This window comes from Bos indicus x Bos taurus, chromosome 3 (assembly GCF_003369695.1).
Source record: "Bos indicus x Bos taurus breed Angus x Brahman F1 hybrid chromosome 3, Bos_hybrid_MaternalHap_v2.0, whole genome shotgun sequence".
NCBI classification, from domain to species: domain Eukaryota; kingdom Metazoa; phylum Chordata; class Mammalia; order Artiodactyla; family Bovidae; genus Bos; species Bos indicus x Bos taurus.
The window spans coordinates 598,732-625,783 of NC_040078.1; the positions used below are offsets into that span (position 1 = coordinate 598,732).

A 27,052-nucleotide genomic window follows, 5' to 3' on the forward strand; every position below is an offset into this window, starting at 1 on the left:
TATACACAGAAAGGATAGGTTAAATAAATTATGGCATATCTGTACACTGGAATACTTATGTCATTAAATAATACTTATGTCATTAAAAATGATAAGATCCATAAGCAAGAATATGGAAAATATCAGTATTATCTTAAAGGATCTATAATATAGGTTACAAAATAATTCATAGAGGAAAAACTTATATATACATAGAAAGAATCTAGAAAAACAGACACTAAACTGTTAATAGCACTTTCTAAAACAATTCTATAACAATTATGTAGTCTTATAACATAAAGTTTTCTTTTTCATAAAATGATATTTTATAAAATTCTATAGGCTATTTAGAAAGTGTTTTAAAAATTTTATCCTATGTTACACATATTAAAAAAAGGGGGGGATCCAAAAATTTAAGCTAGACATAATTAGAAACTTCCACAGAGAAAGCTGACATGTTCAGTTTACTCTGATTATCTCTTTCTGACTGGCAAATGATAAATGGGAAGGGTTGAGAGTTCAAATGCTCTCAAATGAAACAATTAATATGACTGCAATTCTCTTTTTTCTAAAGTAGAAGAAAAAAGGATTCTTAATCAGTTAAAAATACGTGAATAGCAAGAAACCAAAAAGAAAAATCTCTTGCTAAGAAAGTAGAGTATCTAGAAACTAATGCAACATTGTAAATCAACTATACTTCAATAAAATAAACTAAAAAAAAAAAAAAAAAAAAAGGAATAAGTAGAGTATCAGGTAGCAGAAGGAACAGAAATAACCTTGCTGATAAAGCAGAGGCCTTAGGAGCTATAAATGGAAAAATAAACTATACAACACAGCAAGAATCAGAAGCTCAAAAAGCAGTATGGCCAAAATTAAAGCTGAATGAGTAATGGGATGATAATAATTAAGAATTAGTGAAGATGGTACCAAATCATAAGTGTTCATTTCACTTAAAAGTTTGCTCTAGGGACTTCCCTGGTAGCACAGTGGATAGGAATCAGCCTGCCAATGCAGGGAACATGGGTACAATTCCCGGTCTGGAAGGATTCCACATGCTAGACGAGCAACTAAGCCCCTGCACCACAACTTCTGATCTGGCACTCTAGAGCGTGCAAGCCACGACTACTGAGCCTGCGTGCTGCAACTACTAAAGCCCACTTGCCCTAGAGCCACACACCACACAATCCCTGAGCCCATGAGTTGCAAGTACTGAAGCCTGTGCATCCAGACCCTGTGCTCCATAACGAGAGAAGTCCCCATAATGAAGAAGCCTGCAGGCTGGGACAAAGGGCAGCCCCTGCTTGCAGCAAGCAAAGAAAGTCCTCACACAGCAACAAAGACTGAGCACAACCAAAAACAACCAAAGTGAACTTTAAAAAAGTTTGCTCTACAATATGGTCTAATTTACTGCTTAATGTTTGTTTGGCTTACCCATCCTGATAAAGAATAATTGTGAAATCTAGATCTCAAGAAATGTAGCTTGTACTGTTACAATTTAGGTCAAAGATCAGGGTACCTACCACTGTAGGAAATGATGTAAAACAGAAAAAAAGCTTAAAGTGCACAAATTTCAAGTTAGAAGATAAAAAGTGACAGTAAATGCTACGCTTGTATATATAATCAGATAATGTCCAACACGGCAAACAGTTCTAAAGAAATGAATAAACTTAGAATGAAAACATTGAAGGGAATTCCCTGGCAGTCTAGTGGTTAGGACTCTGCGTTTTCACTGTCAAGAGCCTGGGTTCAATCCCTGGTCAGGGAGCTAATATCCCACATGCTGCGTGGCATACATATATATACACATCACACATACGTCACACACATCATACATAACACGTGTGCACCACATATAAAACACATGCATGTATCATACAGATGTGCTACATATCTTCCAACCCAGTGGACCAAAAAAATGGAAAAGAAAAAAAAAAAAAAGGATCAAAATCTTAGTCCTAAAAATGACAGGAAAGTTTAAAAAAAAATGGTATAACAGGAAAATTAGAAGTAAAAAGTTGGAAAGTGAAAAGTGAAAGGTAAAGGTTCTCAGTCATGTCTGACTCTTTGCAACCCCATGGACTTATACAGTCCATGGAATTCTCCAGGCCAGAATACTGGAATGGTAGCCTATTCCTTCTCCAGGGGATCTTCCCAAACCAGGAATCGAACCAGGGTCTCCCGGATTGGAGGCAGATTCTTTACCAACTGAGCTATCAGGGAAGCCCCCCTGCTCCCAAAAAAAGTTGGAAAACAAATCCAAAAATAGCCATGATAATAATAAATTAAAGAGACTAAACTGACCAACGGAGAGAAAAAGAAACTGTTTCAGACATACCTAAAGTATGAGAACAAGGAAAGGATTTCAGGCAAAAGGATACTGTGCAAACAGTTATCAAATGAAAAATGGCATAGCTACATTAATATCAGATAAAATAGACTACTATAAAAAGTAATGTCAAGGTAGAAAGGATTACTACATATATAATAAGTTCACTTTACCAGGAAGAAATAATAATTTAATATATATATACCCAACTCTGTGGGAGAAGGAGAGGGTGGGGAGATTTGGGAGAATGGCATTGAAACATGTATAATATCCTGTATGAAACGAGTCGCCAGTCCAGGTTCGATGCACGATGCTGTACGCTTGGGGCTGGTGCGCTGGGACGACCCAGAGGGAGGGTATGGGGAGGGAGGAGGGAGGAGGGTTCAGGATGGGGAACACAGGTATACCTGTGGCGGATTCATTTCGATATTTGGCAAAACTAATACAATATTGTAAAGTTTAAAAATAAAATAAAATTAAAAGAAAAAAAAGAAAATGATAGAACTATAAGGACATAATGACTTCAATACATCTGTCTCACTATTTTATAAGTCAAGCACCAAACAATAGAGATAATTTGAACAGCACAACTAACAGTCTTAATCTAATGGTGAGCCTTAAGTCAGAAATGGCCACAGGTCTGGAAAAAGTGTTTTCATTTCAGTCTCAAAAAAAGGCAATGCCAAACAATGTTCAAATAACCATACAATTTCACTCATTTCACATGCTAGCAAAATTATGATCAAAATCCTTCAGGCTAGGCTTCAGCAGTACATGAACCAAGAACTTGCAGATGTACAAGCTGGATTTAGAAAACACAGAGGAACCAGAGACCAAATTGCCAAAATCTGCTGGATCATAGTAAAAACAAGGGAATTCCAAAACACAATCTATTTCATTGACTATGCTAAAACCTTTAACTGTGTGGATCAAAACAAACGGTGGAAAATTCTGAAGGAGATGGGAATACCAGATCACCTTTACCTGTCTCCTGAGAAACCTGTATGCAGAACAAGAAACAACAGTTAGAACTGGACATGGAACTGGTTCAAAATTGGGAAAGGAGTATGTCAACGCTGCATACAGTCACCCTGCTTATCCAAATTATGTGCGGAGTACATCATGCAAAACGCTGCACTGGATGACTCAAAGCTAGAATCAAGATCACTGGGAGAAATATCAACAACCTCAGATAATGCAGATGATAACACTATAATGGCAGAAAGTGAAGAGGAACCAAAGAACCTCTTGATGAAGGAAAGTGAAAAAAAAAAGGAAAGTGAAAAAAGCTGGCTTAAAACTCAACATTCAAAATACGAAGTTCATGGCATTCAGTCCCATGACTTCATGGCAAACAGATGGGGGGAATGTGGAAACAGTGACAAGATTTCATTTTCTTGGGCTCCAAAATCATTGTGGATAGTGACTGCAGCCATGAAATTAAAAGACGCTTGCTCCTTGGAAGAAAAGATATGATAAACCTAGACAGCATATTAAAAAGCAGAGACATCACTTGCCAACAAAGATCCAGATAGTCAAAGATGGTTTTTCCAGCAGTCATGTACAGACATGAGAGTTGGACTATAAAGAAAGCTGAGGGCCGAAGAAATTAATGCTTTCTAACTGTGGTACTGAAGAAGACTCTTGATGCTCCTAGGACAGCAAAGAGATCCAACCAATCAACCCTGAATATTCATTGGAAGGACTGATTTTGAAGCTGAAGATCCAATATTTGACCACCTGATGTGAAGACTTGACTCATTAGAAAAGACCTTGATGCTGGGAAAGATTGAAGGCAGGAGGAGAAGGGGACGACAGAGGATGAGATGGTGGGATTCAATGAACAAAATTTTGAGCAAACTCCAGGAGACAGTGAAGGACAGGGAAGCTTTGCATGCTGCAGTACATGGGTTGCAAAAAGCTGAACACGGCATAGCAACTGAACAACACAATATCATGGTCACATATAAAATTCTACATTAAAAATTAAAGTCACATGCTTTTCAAGCACACATGAAACATTTACAAATTTATCACAGAACAGGCCACAATGCCAGTTTCTATAAATTTCAAAATATAGGTCTAAATCAACCATGTTCTCTGACTGCAAATTAAATGTTAATGTAAAAAAAGCTGAATGCTAAATGTATACAACTAACAAAGTTAAAATGTAAAAAAGCAAAATGGCTGTCAGAGGAGGCCTTACAAATAGCTGTGAAAAGAAGAGATGCGAAAAGCAAAGGAGAAAAGGAAAGATATAAGCATCTGAATGTAGAGTTATAAGAATAGCAAGAAGAGATAAGAAAGCCTTCCTCAGTGATCAATACAAAGAAATAGAGGAAAACAACAGAATGGGAAAGACTAGAGATCTCTTCAAGAAAATTAGAGATACCAAAGGAACATTTCATGCAAAGATGGGCTCAATAAAGGACAGGTATGGACTTAACAGAAGCAGAAGATATTAAGAAGAGGTGGCAAGAATACACAGAAGAACTGTACAAAAAAGGCTTCACGACCAAGATAATCACGATGGTGTGATCACTCATCTAGAGCCAGACATCCTGGAATGTGAAGTCAAGCGGGCCTTAGAAAGCATCACTATGAACAAAGCTAGTGGAGCTGATAGAATTCCAGTTGAGCTATTTCCAATCCTGAAAGATGATGCTGTGAAAGTGCTGCACTCAATATGCCAGCAAATTTGGAAAACTCAGCAGTGGCCACAGGACTGGAAAAGGTCAGTTTTCATTCCAATCCCAAAGAAAGGCAATGCCAAAGAATGCTCAAACTACCACACAATTGCACTCATCTCACACACTAGTAAAGTAATGCTCAAAATTCTCCAAGCCAGGCTTCAGCAATATGTGAACCATGAACTTCCTGATGTTCAAGCTGGTTTTAGAAAAGGCAGAGGAACCAGAGATCAAATTGCCAACATCCGCTGGATCATCAAAAAAGCAAGAGAGTTCCAGAAAAACATCTATTTCTGCTTTATTGACTATGCCAAAGCCTTTGACTGTGGGGATCACAATAAACTGGGGAAATTCTGAAAGAGATGGGAATACCAGACCACCTGACCTGCCTCTTAAGAAACCTATATGCAGGTCAGGAAGCAACAGTTAGAACTGGACATGGAACAGACGGGTTCCAAATAGGAAAAGGAGTACGTCAAGGCTGTATATTGTCACCCTGCTTATTTAACTTATATGCAGAGTACATCAAGAGAAACGCTGGGCTGGAAGAAGCACAAGCTGATCTCAAGACTGCCGGGAGAAATATCAATAACCTCAGATATGCAGATGACACCACCCTTATAGCAGAAAGTGAAGAGGAACTAAAAAGCCTCCTTTCAGGCTCTACTACAAAGCCACAGTCATCAAGACAGTATGGTACTGGCACAAAGACAGAAATATAGATCAATGAAACAAAATTGAAAGCCCAGAGATAAACCCACGCATCTATGGACACCTTATCTTTGACAAAGGAGGCAAGAATACACAGTGGACAAAAGACAATCTCTTTTAACAAGTGGTGCTGGGAAAACTGGTCAACCACTTGTAAAAGAATGAAACTAGAACACTTTCTAACACCATACACAAAAATAAACTCAAAATGGATTAAAGATCTAAACATAAGACCAGAAACTATAAAACTCCTAGAGGAGAACATAGGCAAAACACTCTCTGACATACATCACAGCAGGATCCTCTATGACCCACCTCCCAGAATATTGGAAATAAAAGGAAAAATAAACAAATGGGATCTAATTAAAACTAAAAGCTTCTGCACAACTAAAGAAACTATAAGCAAGGTGAAAAGACAGCCTTCAGAATGGGAGAAAATAACAGCAAACGAAGCAACTGACAAACAACTAATCTCAAAAATATACAAGCAACTCCTGCAGCTCAATTCCAGAAAAATAAACGACCCAATCAAAAAATGGGCCAAAGAAATAAATAGACATTTCTCCAAAGAAGACATAGAGATGGCTAACAAACACATGAAAAGATGCTCAAGATCACTCATTATCAGAGAAATGCAAATCAAAACCACAATGAAGTACCGTTTCACACCAGTCAGAATGGCTGCAATCCAAAAGTCTACAAGCAATAAATGCTGGAGAGGGTATGGAGAAAAGGGAACACTCTTACATGGGAATGCAAACTAGTACAACCACTATGGATAACAGGGTGGAGTTTCCTTAAAAAACTGGAAATAGAACTGCCTTATGATCCAGCAATCCCACTGCTGGGCATACACACTGAGGAAACCAGAAGGGAAAGAGACACGTGTACCCCAATGTTCATCACAGCACTGTTTATAATAGCCAGGACATGGAAGCAACCTAGATGTCCATCAGCAGATGAATGGATAAGAAAGCTGTGGTACATATACACAATGGATTATTACTCAGCCATTAAAAAGAATACATTTAAATCAGTTCTAATGAGGTGGATGAAACTGGAGCCTATTATACAGAATGAAGTAAGCCAGAAAGAAAAACACCAATACAGTATACTAACGCATATATATGGAATTTAGAAAGATGGTAACGACAACCCTGTATGCGAGACAGCAAAAGACACAGATGTATAGAACAGTGTTTTGGACTCTGTGGCAGTGGGCGGGGGATGATTTGGGAGAATGGTATTAAAACATGTATAATATCATATAAGAAATGAATTGCCAGTCCAGGTTCAATACAGGATACAGGAAGCTTGGGGCTGGTGCACTGGGATGACCCAGAGGGATGGTATGGGGAGGGAGATGGGAGGGGGGTTCAGGATGGGGAACACATGTACACCCGTGGCGCATGCATGTTGATGTATGGCAAAACCAATACAATATGGTAAAGTAAAAAATAATAATAATCAGATCAGATCAGTCACTCAGTCGTGTCCGACTCTTTGCGACCCCATGAATCGCAGCATGCCAAGCCTCCCTGTCCATCACCAACTCACTGAGTTCACTGAGACTCACGTCCATCTAGTCAGTGATGCCATCCAGCCATCTCATCCTCTGTCGTCCCCTTCTCCTCCTGCCCCCAATCCCTCCCAGCATCACAGTCTTTTCCAATGAGTCAACTCTTCGCATTAGGTGGCCAAAGTACTGGAGTTTTAGCCTTAGCATCATTCCTTCCAAAGAAATCCCAGGGCTGATCTCCTTCAGAATGGACTGGTTGGATCTCCTTGCAGTCCAAGGGACTCTCAAGAGTCTTCTCCAATACCACAGTTCAAAAGCATCAATTCTTCGGCGCTCAGCCTTCTTCACAGTCCAACTCTCACATCCATACATGACCACAAGAAAAACCATAGCCTTGACTAGACGAATCTTTGTTGGCAAAGTAATGTCTTTGCTTTTGAATATGCTATCTAGGTTGGTAATAACTTTCCATCCAAGGAGTAAGCGTCTTTTAAATTTATGGCTGCAGTCACCATCTGCAGTGATTTTGGAGCCCAGAAAAATAAAGTCTGACACTGTTTCCACTGTTTCCCCATCTATTTCCCATGAAGTGGTGGGACCGGATGCCATGATCTTCGTTTTCTGAATGTTGAGCTTTAAGCCAACTTTTTCACTCTCCACTTTCACTTTCATCAAGAGGCTCTTTAATTCTTCTTTACTTTCTGCCATAAGGGTGGTGTCATCTGCATATCTGAGGTTATTGATATTTCTCCCAGCAATCCTGATTCCAGTTTGTGTTTCTTCCAGTTCAGCGTTTCTCATGATGTACTCTGCATATAAGTTAAATAAACAGGGTGACAATATACAGCCTTGACAAACTCCTTTTCCTATTTGGAACCCGTCTGCTGTTCCATGTCCAATTCTAACTGTTGCTTCCTGACCTGCATACAAATTTCTCAAGAGGCAGATCACGTGGTCTGGTATTCCTATCTTTCAGAATTGTCCACAGTTTATTGTGATCCCCACAGTCAAAGGCTTTGGCATAGTCAATAAAGCAGAAATAGATGTTTTTCTGGAACTCTCTTGCTTTTTCCATGATCCAGTGGATGTTGGCAATTTGATCTCTGGTTCCTCTGCCTTTTCTAAAACCAGCTTGAACATCAGGAAGTTCACGGTTCACATATTGCTGAAGCCTGGCTTGGAGAATTTTGAGCATTACTTTACTAGCGTGTGAGATGAGTGCAATTGTGTGGTAGTTTGAGCATTCTTTGGCATTGCCTTTCTTTGGGATTGGAATGAAAACTGACCTTTTCCAGTCCTGTGGCCACTGCTGAGTTTTCCAAATTTGCTGGCATATTGAGTGCAGCACTTTCACAGCATCATCTTTCAGGATTGGAAATAGCTCAACTGGAATTCTATCAGCTCCACTAGCTTTGTTCGTAGTGATGCTTTCTAAGACCTGCTTGACTTCACATTCCAGGATGTCTGGCTCTAGATGAGTGATCACACCATCGTGATTATCTGGGTCGTGAAGATCTTTTTTGTACAGTTCTTCTGTGTATTTTGCCATCTCTTCTTAATATCTTCTGCTTCTGTTAGGTCCATACCATTTCTGTCCTTTATCGAGCTCATCTTTGCATGAAATGTTCCCTTGGTATCTCTAATTTTCTTGAAGAGATCCCTAGTCTTTCCCATTCTGTTGTTTTCCTCTATTTCTTTGCACTGATTGCTGAAGAAGGCTTTCTTATCTCTTCTTGCTATTCTTTGGAACTCTGCATTCAGATGTTTATATCTTTCCTTTTCTCCTTTGCTTTTCGCTTCTCTTCTTTTCACAGCTATCTGTAAGGCCTCCCCATGCAGCCATTTTGCTTTTCTGCATTTCTTTTCCATGGGAATGGTCTTGATCCCTGTCATCTATACAATGCCACGATCCTCCTTCCATAGTTCATCAGGCACTCTATCTATCAGATCTAGGCCCTTAAATATATTTCTCACTTCCACTGTATAATCATAAAGGATTTGATTTAGGTCATACCTGAATGGTCTAGTGGTTTTCCCTACTTTCTTCAATTTAAGTCTGAATTTGGCAATAAGGAGTTCATGGTCTGAGCCACAGTCAGCTCCTGGTCTTGTTTTTGCTGAATGTATAGAGCTTCTCCATCTTTGGCTGCAAAGAATATAATCAATCTGATTTCAGTGTTGACCATCTGGTGATGTCCGTGTATAGAGTCTTCTCTTGTGTTGTTGGAGGAGGGTGTTTGTTATGACCAGTGCATTTTCTTGGCAAAAATCTATTAGTCTTTGCCCTGCTTCATTCCGTATTCCAAGGCCAAATTTGCCTGTTACTCCAGGTGTTTCTTGACTTCCTACTTTTGCATTCCAGTCCCCTATAATGACAAGGACATATTTTTTGGGTGTTAGTTCTAAGAGGTCTTGTAGGTCTTCATAGAACCGTTCAATTTCAGCTTCTTCAGTGTTACTGGTTGGGGCAGACTTGGATTACTGTGATATTGAATGGTTTGCCTTGGAAACGAACAGAGATCATTCTGTCGTTTTTGAGATTGCATCCAAGTACTGCATTTCGGACTCTTTTGTCGACTATGATGGCTACTCCATTTTTTCTGAGGGATTCTTGCCTGCAGTAGTAGATATAATGGTCATCTGAGTTAAATTCACCCATTCCAGTCCATTTCATTTCACTGATTCCTAGAATGTCGACATTCACTCTTGCCATCTCGTTTGACCACTTCCAATTTGATAAATAAATAAAAAGCCTCGTGATGAAAGTGAAAGAGGAGAGTGAAAAAGTTGGCTTAAAGCTCAACATTCAGAAAATGAAGATCATGGCTTCTGGTCCCATCACTTCATGGGAAATAGATGGGGAAACAGTGGAAACAGTGCCAGACTTTATTTTCTTGGGGATCCAAAATCACTGCAGATGGTGACTGCAGCCATGAAATTAAAAGACGCTTACTCCTTGGAAGGAAAGTTATGTCCAACCTAGATAGCATATTGAAAAGGAGAGACATTACTTTGCCAACAAAGGTCCATCCAGTCAAGGCTATGGTTTTTCCAGTGGTCATGTATAGATATGAGAGGTGGACTATGAAGAAAGCTGAGCACTGAGCAACTGATGCTTTTGAACTGTCGTGTTGGAGAAGACTATTGAGAGTCCCTTGGACTGCAAGGAGATCCAACCAGTCCATTCTGAAGGAGATCAGCCCTGAATATTCATTGGAAGGACTGATGCTGAAGCTGAAACTCCAATGCTTTGGTCACCTGAAGCAAAGAACTGACTCATTGGAAAAGACCCTGATGGTGGAAAAGACTGAAGGCAGGAGGATAAGGGGATGACAGAGGATGAGATGGTTGAATGGCTTCACCAACTCAATGGTCATGAGTTTGAGTAAGCTCCAGGAGTTGGTGATGGACAGGTAAGGCTCGCATGCTGCAGTCCATGGGGTTGGCAAAGAGTCGGACACAACTGAGCAAGTGAACTGTAGGCTGTAAATTGGAATGATCTGAAAAGCATTTTCCAAGTTGTGGGATTTTTGGAGGCTTTCCACATAACAGGTTTGTGTTCAAATAAATGTATAAAAAATGAATTAAGAACAGCTAAAAAGGTTTCCTTTTTGCAGGTTTTCTTACAGGGTTTATTATACTAATGTGGTTTATAAGTTTCAGAGAGAGGTATAGACAGTGTAGGATTTTCCAAACTCAGAACGCTTAAGGCAACAGTAACCTCCATCTTCCTGATTTATAACTAAATTCTTCCATCTTAAAATAAATTGAGTATGCATTTATTTACAAAACTTGAGACTGAGTTCCCCATTCAAAGATCAAAATATTAGGTTTCTACAAACAAACGGATGCCATTCTCAGTCCCCATCTCCTGTGCTGTCCTCTGCAACAGGAGGGTTTATGCAACAAACACTACGTTTATGTCTCTATTTTCAGAGCAGCTGGAGATCCAACCAGTCCATTCTGAAGGAGATCAGCCCTGGGATTTCTCTGGAGGGAATGATGCTAAAGCTGAAACTCCAGTACTTTGGCCACCTCATGAGAAGAGTGGACTCACTGGAAAAGACGCTGATGGTGGGAGGGATTGGGGGCAGGAGGACAAGGGGACAACAGAGGATGAGATGGATGGATGGCATCACTGACTCGATGGACGTGAGTCTGAGTGAACTCCGGGAGTTGGTGATGGACAGGGAGGCCTGGCATGCTGCGATTCGTGGGGTGGCAAAGAGTCAGACACGACTGAGCGACTGAACTGAACCAAACTGATAAAACTTTGGCATGAGATCCAAAGTTGTTATGGTATATGCCAAGGAAACTTTCCTAGGCAAATGATACTATAACAAAAAAATAAGTTAAATTTCACTTATTTATGCCTCACTGTAACTCTAAATACCAGTCTATGAAGTCTACTATGTACACACTTTTCTCGTATTTACTTAATGGTTTTCAGAGAGAAAACCTCACTGGCTTGAACCTCCAAATTTAGAGTCTTGGATTTTTCAGAATTAAGCTCAAATTTAGCTTTAAATTATCAACTAAAAAAAAGTTTGATGGCCATATGAATCTATGAATAAAAATTTAGAAAAGATGCTACTTGTGTTTTTTTAAAATGATACTTTTAAGTGCTTTAAAGCCCTTGTTTATAGATTTATTGTTACCAATAAGAAAGGTCTCTGGATTGGAATTTCAGTCACTATCTTTTACAAGTATCAGATATGAGAGACATGGATGAGTTGCTGGAGAGCATCTTGCTGTTTCTACTCCTCTTGTGTCTGTGGTATGTGTGTGGAGGGGGGTTGGGGGGAAGTTTCAATTCTTTGCCTCAAAGTGCATTAGTAAATAAAAGTAAAGTATAGCAGGCCCAATGCTGCTATCTTTAGAAGGGTCTGTTTCCAAGGCTGGCCCTTGGCTGGTGCCTGGGAACTTGACTTTATAATGTTTCCTCCATTGTCCTGCCTGCCTGGGACAATGAACCCTGACGTACCTGGTTGCCAAGATGGTCTGTACAAATAATGTGATTTATCGTGAACGTCTACTTTCCTTCAGGATCTGGAACTCAGGTGGTTGTGGTTTGGTGCAGAGGGTGCCTATATGACTTGCCTCCAATAAAACTGGTGGATTTTGAGTCTTAAGCAGGCTTCTCTGGGAAGAAACATTACACTAGCGTCAGATGCCTTTTACTGCTGGAAAAAGGAGCACGTTGTATGGACCATCCTGGGTGGGAGAGCATTGGAAGCTTGTGCCTGGATTCTTCTAGATTCTATCTGATGTGTTTTTCCCTCTTCATAATAAACTATAGCCATGATTAAAAGTTACCCTCAGTTCTTTCTAGCAAGTAATCAAATGCGTGGGAATGCTGTCAGACCCCTAAAAAAGTAACTTATAGATTTTCATTTATTTCAAATTTTAGGAAGCAGAAGAAAATCAATAAGCGAGATCATCTAGGGAAATATGAATAAAAGTTCGGTAGCTAGAATTTAGATAAAAAGATAATCTTCTTTGCCAACTTTTATTTATGTATGCATGCATGTAGTATGCTGGCCTTAAAATGAACTTACATCTTACACAGGGAAACATACACATACACATATGCAATAAAGTGTTATAGGTAGCATAATATATATAAAGGCATACAGAAGAAATGTTCAGTCCTACTTGGAATTATGCTAAGGTAAGTTTCAAAAAAAGCAGCTTAAGATGCATGTTGAAAGATGAAATGGCCATGATGATGATGATGATGGTAATAGGAGGTCATTTCAATTAGAGGGGCACAGAGTAAGTAAAGACATGGAGACATAAGGTGCATTTGGAGATACTCTGAATATGGCCGATGTAGGGAGTATAAGCAATTCTTGGCAACAGTCATAACACAGAGTGCCCTCCACCCAACGTTTTAGCTTTTAGAGTGACATGGTACTTTTAAGTTGCAATCTTCCCTGTAAAATCAGATTGAGTGCTTAGGATTCAAGGTATAAATCAGAAAACCAAACAGGCCTGAAACAAATCTATTCTACTATTATACAATTAGAAAGTAGTAACTACTGATAGAATAATTTGCAAAAAGTTACATTCATATACGGAGAAGGCAATGGCACCCCACTCTAGTACTCTTGCCTGGAAAATCCCATGGATGGAGAAGCCTGGTGGGCTACAGTCCATGGGGTCGCTAAGAGTCGGACAGGACTGAGCGACTTCACTTTCACTTTTCACTTTCATGCATTGGGGAAGGAAATGGCAACCCACTTCAGTGTTCTTGCCTGGAGAATCCCAGGAATGGGGGAGCCTGGTGGGCTGCCGTCTATGGGGTCGCACAGAGTCGGACACAACTGAAGCGACTTAGTAGCAGCAGCAGCACATTCATATATATTTTATGTTAAAACCTAGAAACACTAATACAAAAGTAAAAATAATTTTGAGATGTTTACATGAGGCTCCTCATAAGAATAGGACTTAACCAAGGATTTCTATATACTTAAAATATTTTTGGCTTATTCCATCAACTCTGTATTCCCCACCAGGAACTCTAATTTTACATTTCTTATGGTTGCTATATATTATGTTTTATGTTTTAGAAACATGTGACAAATAACATACGTGTGCCACTAGAATTATTAGGTTAGTGCAAAAGTAATTGTGGTTTTACACTACTGAACTTTGCCATTTGATATTGGAATACATTCTTATGTAGGGTTATGTTACACGTCATTTTAATGAACATGTCTCACTTTATGTTTTTTTGCTAATAACTTATTACTTGCTGTTGATTTTTTATTTATTTTAGACTAGGGAAATGATGTTAGACAAAAAGCAAATTCAAACGATTTTTTTATTCGAGTTCAAAATATGTCATATAGCAGCGGAGATAACCTGCCACATCAATAACACTTCTGGCCCAGGAACTGCTAACCAAAGTACAAAGCGGCAGTGGTTCAAGAAGTTTTGCAAAGGAGATGAAACCCAAAGATAAGGACTGCAGTGGCCAGCCGTCGAAAGCTGACAACAACTAACTGAGAGCATCATCAAAGTGATCCTCTTAAAAAACTATGTGAGAAGCTGCTGAAGAACTGTGTTGACCATTCTACACTCATTAGGCATTTGAAGCAAATTGGAAAGGTGAAAAGGCTTGGTAAGTGGCTGCCTTGGTAAGTGACTGAAAATTTCTTAAAAACCGTCCTTTTAAAGTGTTGTCTTCTCTTATTCTATGCAACAACGACAAACCATTTCTTGATTAGACTGTGACATGTGATGAAAAGTAGACTTTAAACAACAACCTGCGACAACCAGCCGAGTGGCTGGACAAAGCAGCAGCTCCAAAGCACTTCCCAAATCCAAACTTGCACCAAAAAAAGGTCTCAGTCGCTGTTTGATGGTCTACAGCCAGTCTGATCCACTACACCTTTCTGAATCCCTGGAAAATCATTGCATCTGAGAAGTATGCTCAGCAAATCAATGAGATGCACTGAAAACTGCAATGCCTGCAGCCGGCACTCGTCAATAGAATGAGTCCAATTCTCCACAACAACGCCTGACTGCATGATGCACAACCAATGCTTCAAAAGTTGAATAAATTGGGCTACGAAGTTTTGCCTCATCTGCCATATTCACCTGACCTCTCACCAAACAACTATGAACTTCAAGCATCTCAACAACTTTTTGTAGGCAACGTGCTTCCACAACCAGCAGGAGGCAGAAAATGCTTTACCAGAGTTTGTCGAATTCCAAGGCACAATTTTTATGCTACAAGAACAAACTTAGTTCTCGTTGGCAAAAATGTGTTTGGTGTAATGGTTCCCATTTTGATTAATAAAGATGTGTTTGAGCTTAGTTATGTTTAAAATTCTTGGTTCGAAACTACAATTACTTTTGTACCAACCTAATAAGTACAAGCTGGAATCAAGATTGCCGGGAGAAATATCAATAACCTCCGATATGCAGATGATACCACCCTTATGGCAGAAAGAGAAGAGGAACTAAAAAGCCTCTTGATGAAAGTGAAACAGGGAAGTGAAAAAGTTGGCTTAAAGCTCAACATTCAGAAAACTAAGATCATGGCATCTGGTCCCCTCACTTCATGGCAAATAGATGGGGAAAGAGTGTCAGACTTCATTTTGGGGGGCTCCAAAATCACTGCAGATGGTGATTGCAGCCATGAAATTAAAAGACACTTACTCCTTGGAAGGAAAGTTATGACTAACCTAGATAGCATATTCAAAAGCAGAGACATTACTTTGCCAACAAAGGTCCGTCTAGTCAAGGCTATGGTTTTTCCAGTGGTCATGTATGGATGTGAGAGCTGGACTGTGAAGAAAGCTGAGCGCCGAAGAATTGATGCTTTTGAACTGTGGTGTTGGAGAAGACTCTTGAGAGTCCCTTGGACTGCAAGGAGATCCAACCAGTCCATCCTAAAGGAGATCAGCCCTGGGATTTCTTTGGAAGGAATGATGCTAAAGCTGAAACTCCAGTACTTTGGCCACCTCATGCGAAGAGTTGACTCACTGGAAAAGACTCTGATGTTGGGAGAGATTGGGGGCAAGAGGAGAAGGGGACGACAGAGGATGAGATGGCTGTATGGCATCACCGACTCGATGGACGTGAGTCTGAGTGAACTCCGGGAGTTGGTGATGGACAGGGAGGCCTGGCGTGCTGCTATTCGTGGGGTCGCAAAGAGTCGGACACGACTGAGTGAATGAACTGAACTGAACTGAATAAGTACTGATTTTGTCAGTATATCAGGTTTTCGGTACATGAATAATGGAGCTGAAACTTTAACTTACATGTTAAAATGTATCCCCCTGTTAGTCTTCAAACTACAGAAGTCTTTGAGGGCTTGTTATCCCTTGATGTGTGATACTAAGTTACTAAGTTATTCATGTGAAAGTCCCTTTCTTAAAAAAAAAAAATCAGAATTTTAAACCTATGAAGAGATTTAGATTGAAGTCCATTTTTTGTTACTGATTTCAAGCAAAAAAGCTGCTAAATGCTACCCCAACTGAGTTTTTAAAAAAACACAAATTGCATTCTTCAACAAATTAGCTAATATTAGCTACTTGCTTTGAGTATTTTGTTGAAGAATGCAATCCAGTAATTTAGTATCACACAGCAGTATTAGCTAATATTTAAAGTGCATCATTTTAGATCATGGGATTCCCTGGTGGCTCAGCAGTAAAGAATCTGCCTGCAGGAAATGTGGGTTCATCCCTGGGTTGGGAAGATCCCTTGGAGAAGGAAATGGCAACCTACTTCAGTATTCTTACCTGGGAAATCCCATGGACAGGGCAGCCTGGCAGTCAGTCCATGGGATCACAAAAGATTAGGACACAACCGAGCCACTAAACAACAATTTCAGATTACAGTTACTTTATCATATGACACACTTGAAGTGAACATCAATTACATCTGCACACAAGAAATTTCTTTTCATTCTATTCCCATGCAGTGCATGCAGCTAAATATAGTTTCTGAAAAGCAACCCATTTATAATGCTTAGCACTTAGAGTTCAGTTAAGTTCAAAGAAGTATTAACTGTTAATAGGAAACGTGGTTAGCTGTGGAAAAAAGAAGACCTCGCATATTCATCATAGAGTAAAATAATGAAGGAGCATACTGAATTACCTCATTATTCTATCACCTATTGTTGTTCCTCTGATATTAAATCTAGTGAAGGGAACACAATAACTAAAGTCACTCACAAAGACTTCACTTCAAAGAACCAAATACTTAAAGCATGAAGGCCACTACTTTTATCATTAATCATATAAATCTAAAATACTTTTGTTACCCTTTGTGACTCAGGGTATTACGTGAGAATATGTCATTCAACTAAATGTATATGAGGAAATTAAAGACAAGTAGCTCACTGAAGACAGACTGGAAGGAAAACATTGTACTTAATCCCTTTATCTTATAAAAAGATTAGAACCTAACCTTGTTACAGAAAGCAGGGAACTTGCAGAGTCATATTATCAATACCATCCACTGGAACACCTACGTTAGCTCCCCAGGGCTGAGCTGCTCTTTAGGAACTAAATAATTAAGCCCTGAGCTGATTCATTTGTCCTAAACATAAGACTGGATAACAAGCAAGTAAAGAATTAACAGAGCTTTTAACTCCCTAGGAGTTCAGTTCTTTCTCTATGATTATTTTTTTCTTTGAAATTTTAATAAAAAATAAACTTGAATCACTAGAAATACTGAAAAAGTGATTATGATGATGATTCAATAGATGACAGCAAATTTACAGTATGCAAAGAATTTTGGCTTTCAAGAAGGCCATGTTCCATAGTCCAAAATAGGTAAATAGAACTGAATTTCTATGCAAATAAGAAACATATTTTTAGAAAGTGGTATCTTTAATCTTTATATAAAAAATTTTAGAGCATCTTAACTGAGTCTATAAAAATCTATTCAAGACTCTTTGAGAACTTCAGAAAGCTTACTTAGATGCTTATCTCTTTTTAGAGAGTAAAAACCTCTTGGGTTTGTCAAGAGGATGAACTGTCAGGCCATCCTATCATTTACTAGAAGTTGGATTTGGTGTGCTGAAAACAGTTTACATGAAGACCATCTAAACAATAAACCGCTAAACACAAAACCACTTTTCTTTCATTCAAAGAGCACCTGTTTATGTCTCTAAATCCAATACATAAAATCCCTAAGAGATGTACATACTACTTTATTTTTTTAAACCATATTAGAAAGTAGATATGTTTGATTATTTCTTTCTTCAATTTAGTTTCCATTTAATGTTCTGTGTTCCTGCTATAAACAAAGTTAAAGGAGATCTAACGTGGTAATTCACAGATTTGTTTTGAACGTTGGTTATCTGTCAAAAGAGGAATTTTACCATATACTATAGCTTGGTTTCTTTCTATAAGACTGATCTGCTATAAAGCAGGGATCAGCAAACTACGGCTCTTGGGCCAAATCTGACCAGCTGCCTATTTTTGTAATGAACCACAAGAGACCAGTGGTTTTTATAAATGGTTACATCTTATATGGTTATGTAAGTGCTTACATAATAGCCTCCACTTTGCCTCCTGGCCAGTAAAGCCTAAAATATTTCCTCTTTAGCTTTTTAGGAAAAAGTCTGCTGGCCTCTGCTATAGACAGTCCCAGTTATATTTAGACTGAGACTAGCTGTATTTAATAAGAAGAGATTTTAAAATACCTATGTTAGTTGTTAAGGCTAACATTTTATTTTCTAAGACATTTCCTTCTCATGCTTGATCTCAGCTCAAAAGTGAAAACCTGGGTCATATTTATTTAACCGAATTATAAGAATGCAAATCTTTATTTAAAAAATTGTAACTTTGTATTGCAAAGAACTGTTTTGATATTTTCATTAAACGTGTCAAAAATGGCTTAGCTACAAACTTTTTAGGTTTCATTTAAAAATTAAATGTGTGGCAAAAAATTTATGAGATCCACTATGTAATTCTTCATCAAATTAAGGTACAAAGCTAAGTATATACTCTTTAACCATTTTTAATTTGGGGACCATCTCTCTGGCCTAACTAAACTAATCTTGACTGGGTTCCTCAAATGGCAGCAAGAGGGGACATGCATCCTTTTAGTTTGGCATTTCATCCAAGTGAGATGTTTACTTAGACTCTAAGAACCAAATGGTATGATTTTTACAGCAGAGCTTTGGAATTCTTTATTCCCTTGGAAATAGAAAGTCTCACAAACAAAAATCATATGCTTATTCTTAAGCTGGTGAATGATTCTTTTCATGTTCTTAAGAAGTAAAATTTCTTAAACTTTCTATCTTTAGAACAAAAAAGTCAACATACTCATTCCTCCAAATTCTGGAAGTAAGATAAATGGCCAGGGATGAAGAGCCCTTAGAAAGGTACAGAAATAAAAACTATATTTTATATAGGTAGTTCAAAATTTAATCAATTTGGTACTCAGAAAGTTAGGAATTATCAAAATTATTTACAGAAAAGTCAGAAGGAAAATCTTACATCATTTGCAAATTTTTTTGGTAAATAGCTAGGAAAGAATAATGCAAATTTCAAAGGAAAACTGATGTAATTATGAAACAGCCACTTTAATCACCTCAGCATTATCTTAGTATGTACAACTTTGTGTATGTACGTGTACACACTGATATATATAATATTGTATCTAATTTCATATATTTATTAAAACTTTTTTCTATTTATAAATGGTTTGCATACTTGTCCTCTTCAATAAATTAATTTTCTCAAAAGGAAGAATTTTATTATCTTTCTATTACTCTTAAGTAAGTTTACTGCTATGTCCTATAGAATAATATATAGGACAAAAAACTAAATAATATATAGGACAAAAAAGGCTAAATACCTAAACTGAATATACAGAATATTAATTAATAGTTAAAAAAAAAAAAAGCAGGGAAGCAAATACAGACCAAGAGGTGGTTTCAAATCTGGATCTAACCAGGAGAGCACAAATTTAAGAGTACATGCGCAAAGTGGGGTCACTTTCAGGCTGTTGAACCTGATCATCTCTCCTCTAAAAGATTCTGCTAGTCTAGTTCAGCAAATGGGTTTCTTGGGTCAATGAAGCTATCAGGTGCCAATTCTGTGGCATGTCTAAACTTCAGGAGAACCCCTAAAATACATAAATCATGTATTACAAAAATGATAAGTAAATGATAATACTCAATAGAAAGATAATATAGTTTCTAGTAAGATATCCAAGGTAAGGACAATATGCTGCAAGATGTTCTGCATTCTCTAGGACCCATTCTCCCCACAAATTCTCCTTTTTCATTCATGTTATACTACCGTGTTAAAAAAAAAATTTCCTTAGATCTAGAATATACAAAATCTCTGCTTAGCACCTCAAGTTTCCTCATCTACAATGCAGGCCAGGTAAAAGTGTTATATAATTAGCCTGAATACAAGATGTTAAATAATTATTATTTTTTGCAAGTGTCTAATATTTACCAAAAATATATAATTCCTATCTAAACAAACAGACTTGGTAAGTGACATGGTACATTTTACTAGAAATGGATACTTAAATTTCATTTTCAATTACGACCTTAGTATCATTTAAGCTATGTAAGTATAGATAAAAAATGAAGGACATATGTTTGCTTATATAATTTGAAAGCCAAAAATGTACAAGCATAAAATAGTTAGAGTCTCTGGCTCTCCATCCTAGGTTTTAGAAACCATCAGTTTGATTTTCAAATTGTGCCATGCCTGCCAACCTTATTTGCATACATCAAGTGGTAATAATACTCTATGGGACTCCCTCTGAGTATGGAAAGAAATGAAACTAAGTTTTACTTGTCTAAAATATATACTAAGAATCTGAAGACTAATGTGTGTTAGGTGACAACAAAATGTTGTTTAAAAGTCACTGCAAAGTAAACACTTTGACCAAATATGACTAAAGGCAGATACTTATCCATCTTTTCATAGTTAAGAAACGGCAGCTAAACTGAACTTCAAGTTACTATATTCAGGAATTTTGCTTGTCCTCTCTAGAGCCATTCTTATTGTAATTGCTTTTTAAAGTCTAAGTAGCTACATGGAATGTCTTGGTTATTTAATATACCTATCATTTATTTAGTGCTTTCAAAGTGAGACAAGTCCTTTGACTGATTTTCTTCTAAATTCTGACAACAATTCTAAACAATTATAATCTCATTTTATAGATAAGGAAACCGAACCTTTAAGAGATACTAAGTAATTTGAATGAGGAAACAGCTAGTAAATGATAAAACCAGAATTCAAGTCATTATGCTCTTGATCATTATATAACACTGCCACTCTTTAATGGTAAATTAATGTTTTCATTGTATTTTTCACTTGACAGAAATGTCAGAACATTTTATAAACAGCAGTACATTGAGCATAAATACATGTGATACAATTCTTCATGCCTGTGAAAGCTAAGATTTTAAAGGTAAAATCTGATTCCCTAGAATGGGACAGAACTTATAATGAGCTATGATGGCACTAATTATAGAAATAGTTTTAGGAACGTATGGAATGCAATATACTTTAAAGATTTACTTTACCTACTAAAAAAATAAAATATATCCTTATGAACACATAAAATCAAAAATGGAAAAAGTTATGAACATGTAAGCAATTTAATTCTTTACTGCAGTTAAAATATTTGTTACTTGGTATGACTTTTCATTTCTGAAACTGAGTTACTTAGTAAAAGTCAGAGAAAAACACAATGTTCTCAAAAAGAGAACTTTATCACACTACCTTAATCCAGGGTTAAGAGAAGAGCAGAAAAACTAAACGCTAAGAAAACCCCAAACTGACACAGGCCAAGATCTCTATGAGGCAACCTGACAACTAAAGATAACCCTAACTCAGTAAATAATCTGTTGGCCATCCTCCATATTCCTTCCTCTGAATCTGTAAACTGAAGACCAAGCCTTTGTGCTGAAGATAAACAGCAATTCTTTGTATCTTCTTCTTTTGCTCAAAGAATGCAATATGTACTATGTGAAATTACTTACAGTTTACAAAATTCTATGAGTTTATATGCCTGAGACACGCTTATAGGAAGTAACTGTCAAAAACGGAGAAACTCTTTTACATAACTTCAAAGAAAGAAATAAAGCCTTGTGAATTATATTTTTATAGTTCATGTTAATTAAAAATTTACCAACCTATCACCAGGTCCTGCTCGATACCTTGCACCTGGGATCAGGACTGGGTCGTCGTCACTGTCATCTGTGTCCTGGAGAGCAGAGTCCCTGGTCAATGTTTCCTCATGGGCCAAAGACCCGATGGCTTCTGTTTGTGACTGAGGCTCAGGATTGCTGGTACTGGAAGCACTTGGAGTGCTAGTTTGATCTGAAGTTCCTGGTTCTTTGCCTTTTTCAGACAAAGTGGATTCTTCTGCAACCCCACAAGGGCTATCAAGATTGAAGTCATTCCTTTCTCCTGAGCCAGAATCCAATGACTCAGAAGTAAACTTATCTGATTGTGCTGTCAGAAAATAAAGTAGTAATAATTGGTCATGTCAGCAACACTAATTATTTAATCTAACTTCAGACATTTTCTAATATAAATCTAATTCCCCTACATGAAGAACAAAATTCCACAATACATCTATTTGGAAATGGTCTCTAACTCTGGAGAGACTAACACAGATTAAGGCTTCTTGCTTTCCTATATGAAGGAATTATCTAAGGAGAACAAAACAACTCACCTGTATCTATATGGTTTTGAACTGTGCTTTCTGCAGATGTACCTTCCTGAAGTGTCACATCCTCTGATGATTCTTCAGGAGTTTCTGGGAATTAAACCAAATTATCATTAACTCCTAACTTTTTTTTGTTAAGGAAAATAAACACTAATTTAATTAATATTCTAGGTTTCCTATACATAAGCAGTTCTTAACCCTTTTAGGGTCATAGAAACTTCTGACACTCAGATAAAAACTCCCCCAGAGTATAATGCAAATACTATGTTTGTACCCACAAAATAGTAAAATACTATCAGGAACAGATTTGGGTATTCGCTATTTGTTTATCACTTCTGCCCACTGCCTCTTCCCAAAGCCTATGCATGGACCTTCAGGAACTCTATGTGAAGAATCCTGCTTGAGATTATTCCTCCCAACTGACATTCCTCATTTTGATTTTATTTTCCCCTAAATGTCAAAGAATATAAACTTAAAAACTGAGTATTTTTCTTCCTTTTGTCATATACTTGGTCTAATTTGAAATATCATGAGCAAAGAGTAAAGTTAGCCTCACCATAAATTCTATTTGGCTACTGAAAATATTTATTTCTGGGATTTAATTCTATAGACCTATGAAGGATCAGGTTTTTTTGTTCCTAATTGGACATCTGCTTGCTAGATAGTCATCTTGCTGCTGCTAAGTCGCTTCAGTCATATCTGACTCTGTGCGACCCCATAGGCGGCAGCCTGCCAGGCTTCCCAGTCCGTGGGATTCTCCAGGCAAGAACACTGGAGTGGGTTGCCATTCCCTTCTCCAATGCATGAAAGTGAAAAGTCAAAGTGAAGTCGCTCAGTTGTGTCCGACTCTAGCGACCCCATGGACTGCAGCCTACCAGGCTCCTCTGTCCATGGGATTTTCTAGGCAAAAGTACTGGAGTGGGGTGCCGTTGCCTTCTCCTTATATGTATTTAATTCTTGTTAGCTCTGTTACACTGAAGTATGTATTCATTTAATGAAAAACGATTCATGAATTCATTTATCAAATATGTACTGAAAATCTACTGTGTTCTAAGGCTGTACTAAGCCGTAAATTTCATATGATGATCACATAAAAATATTCCAGGAAAGGGTTCTAAAAACATTCTCCAAATGGCTCTTCTTATATGAAACAGGATTCACTCATAACGTGTTTAGATTTTAACTCTTTTTTCTTTCCCTCCATAAACAACCTATATTCTTTGAAAAAAATCAAGATAGATACTTTGGATTTCACTGCTAGGTATAAAAATGGTAATGATAACTCAAGCCAACATTTATATCTAATGTACTGTCAGTATGATGACCATCTATCCTGGCCACTGTACCCACAGAGGGAAACTACACTTCCCTGTGATGCCTCATCTTAAATGCTTAAGGTCCCTATCTTTTGCGTTTGCTATTGATAATTCATCAATAGCAGTGAGTGGACTACTGATGCACAAGTTAAAAAACAAAACTGTAGCACTGATGTATCAGAAAAATAGGTAAACAAACATCCAACATTGGGTTTTGTCAGGACAAAATATCACCTTACTTGCTTCACTCTCTCCTTCTGGTGGTTGCACTGGGCTCTGTGGGACCAAGGATTCCTCCTGATCCTCAGATTTGCAGTGGCTCCCATTTCCTCTGGAACTTGAGGCAGTACTGCTCCTACAATCAAGACAAGCTATTTCACCAAGAAGTTAATAAATGTCAACTTTTAGGATAATTTTTGTAATTTACAACTAGAGAAACTGATCCAAAAAATTCAGACTATAATATTTTACAACTAGAGAAGTTGATCAAAAAAATACAGGATACAAATAAAACACAAGATTTATATTAGCAGTACTTGTGAAACATCACTTAAAAAAAAAATCAAGGTGATTATTCTAATCCACTTTTAATATTAAAGAGAGACTTAAAAATATAAATTCTTCATTGACTGATGCACCTACGATCTGGTATATATTTTTACAAGTCTCTCTATTGAATTTTAACTTAATTACATAATCTCTCTTCTTGTCCTCACTACAGATGTTTCACCATATTAAAATTCTTACTGATTTTACAAACTTTGATCATACACCCTTTTAGACTTTATTGTTCTAGGCTACTTTTAAATTGATACTTGAAAAGAGGCCTGGAAGTTTCTTTGGTCTTTGAATTGCCCTTTGTAGATCACTGCCAGTTCTAGATTGCTGTTCAAATATGGCAAGTGATCGACACCATAGTTTTGTAGAAGGAGAGAATAATGTTTTTCTATTTTAGTTTTAATACCTACCTGATGATAACCATAATTCTGTTAGAATTTCTGGCTAGAGCAGAACACCATACCAAGTTAAATAAATAATTTTCAATGAACATTCTGTGACAAATCATGACATATGTGTAAAAAGGGAATTGAGTGGGAAAGAAAATAGAAGAAAATGTATAACAATCTTATTAAGGTTAAAATTAAATTCAGAAAAATGGAACAATTTCTTAAATTTAGTAAAGATGTGAACAAGAAAAAACTGAACGGCTACAACAACTTAAAAAACGTTAATTATAGACAAATAGCAGTGACTCAATAAACAATAAAAATTATCATGGAATGTTTGTCAAAATTTTACAAAAGCTTTTTTTTTTGGCTAATTATGGAAGTCAATTTAATTTTTTTTTAATGGCATCCATGTATATTTTTAAGAAAAATGCGTATCTACATGGGTATATACACAGAGGAAAAGATCAGAAAGGATATTTATCAGAAAAATATCAGAAAGATGACACCAATGTTAACTGTCATCTCAGTTGGGTTACTGTAATTTTTTTTTCAACTTTTCTTTAAGATTCTTATTTCTTTTGCAATGAACATGTATTTCTTTATAACCAAAAAGTTAGGTATAGCAATTCTGATAAAGATAAGCCAATGTGATATATACATCTTTTTTTTCCCCCCATTGAGAAAGTTATGATGCAGGCTTAAATAGAATGCTCAGTGTAGAAGTTATGATAGGGCACTGATGTAGGAATACAGAGCCGTTAGTGGAAAAGACAAGTAATCAAGTAAATACATTTAGCATGTGTGAATATGGTATTTTAAAATTATAGATAAATGACTGACTAGATTGTTCAATAAAAGGTACTGGGAAAAAGGAAAAGCCATGTGGAAAAATTGAGGTATAAGCCCTACATCATACTTTATGGTAAAATAAACTATAAAAAGATTAAACATATTTTTAATATAAAAGCACAGAACTATAAAAGGAAATCAAGAAGAAATCTTCCTCTAATTCTGAGAAGGACAAGGAGCATTAATTAGCTCACAAGCTGAAACCATAAAGTGAAACTACCGTAAGCACTTAAAGACAAACAATAAACTGGGGAAAATATCTGCAACAAATGAAAGACGAATGATATTATCCTCACTTAATTCTATATAGCTCCTATAAGTCAGTAAGAAAAACATAAACACCACAGTAAAAAACTGGGCCAAGGATGTGAAAGGCAATTTATAAAAGATGACAATTGTAGCTAACAATTATTTAAAGCTTATCGTGTGCCAGTCAACGAGCTAAGTGCTATGTACCTTTTCTGCATGGTCTCATTAAATCTTCCCAATAAACCCTAAGGAAGGTTGTATTAAATATTCCCATTTTCAGATGAAAAAACTGGTATTTACAAAGGTCCGACAGCTAGTCAGGTTCAGAGTCTCAACTATTTGTCTGTGTACTCTATTGCCTTCCTGTCATCAAAGAAACTAAAATAAAAGCAAGACATCATACCGGCATAGATGAAAAAGACTGCGTTTTAAAAATCTTTTTTATAATGAATACAGAATACTTTTATAACCAGAAAAAAAGGCTACCTACTTTTTTGCTAAAGAAATAAGAAACTAGTAAATAAGAGAATATAATTCATGGTTAGTTTTCAAAGAAGAAAAAGTACCATTCAAAAGAAGAGTGGGACTAAAGATGTTTGGTTAAAATATGCTCAGATGAGATTCTTGATAAGAAATCAGTCCCTTCTGTACAGAAACATGAGAAAAGACTTGAGAATAAATATGATAATCTTTTGTGATCTTAAATTATATACTAAGAAAAAGAGCCAGGGATATCATAATTTTTAAAAGCTGAGGTCAAACAGTAGAGATCATAAAGAAATTCTATTGACCATGCCTTCAAATATACATCTAGAATCCAATCTCTTCTTACTACCTCCACTGCTCCCATCCTGGTCCAAGACACCACCTCAGCCTAGCGTGCTGCAGTCCACAGGGTCGCAAAGAGCCGGACACAACTAAGCGACTGAACACCACCTCTCACCTTGCTTACTGCCAAAGCCTTTTAACTGGTCTTTCGGTTTCTGCTGCTCCTGCTAAATCGCTTCAGTCGTATCCGACTCTGTGCGACCCCATAGACGGCAGCCCACCAGGCTCCCCCGCCCCTGGGATTCTCCAGGCAAGAACACTGGAGTGGGTTGCCAACCCAAGGCCTATTCTCTACACAACCAGATCTACACAGCCAGAGATACCCTTTTTCCTTTTAAGACCCTTCTCACTTCCCTGGCTGACCTTATCTATAATAGATACTGGCCTACTCTCTCCTTTGGTCACTCCACTCCAGCTACACTGTTTTGTTTTGTTTTCTTTTTAAGATCTTTGAACATACTAAG

At 37.3% G+C, this 27,052-nt stretch overlaps 1 protein-coding gene across 8 annotated transcripts in view; it reads right to left on the reverse strand.

Annotated features, from left to right (window-relative positions):
• Nucleotides 1-27,052, reverse strand: part of DCAF6 (DDB1 and CUL4 associated factor 6) — a 183,571-nt gene that overhangs the window by 22,492 nt on the left and 134,027 nt on the right. For 4 of the 8 annotated variants that reach the window (XM_027526425.1, XM_027526419.1, XM_027526387.1 and 1 more), the window contains 4 exons: nucleotides 23,952-24,067; nucleotides 22,403-22,486; nucleotides 21,858-22,179; nucleotides 16,838-16,879 (listed from right to left, as the gene is read on the reverse strand). In XM_027526425.1, coding sequence (XP_027382226.1) covers nucleotides 16,838-16,879; nucleotides 21,858-22,179; nucleotides 22,403-22,486; nucleotides 23,952-24,067 — 564 coding nt within the window. The remainder of the gene's footprint in view (nucleotides 1-16,837; nucleotides 16,880-21,857; nucleotides 22,180-22,402; nucleotides 22,487-23,951; nucleotides 24,068-27,052) is intronic. The other 4 variants (XM_027526393.1, XM_027526424.1, XM_027526408.1 and 1 more) reach the window with 1 other exon arrangement.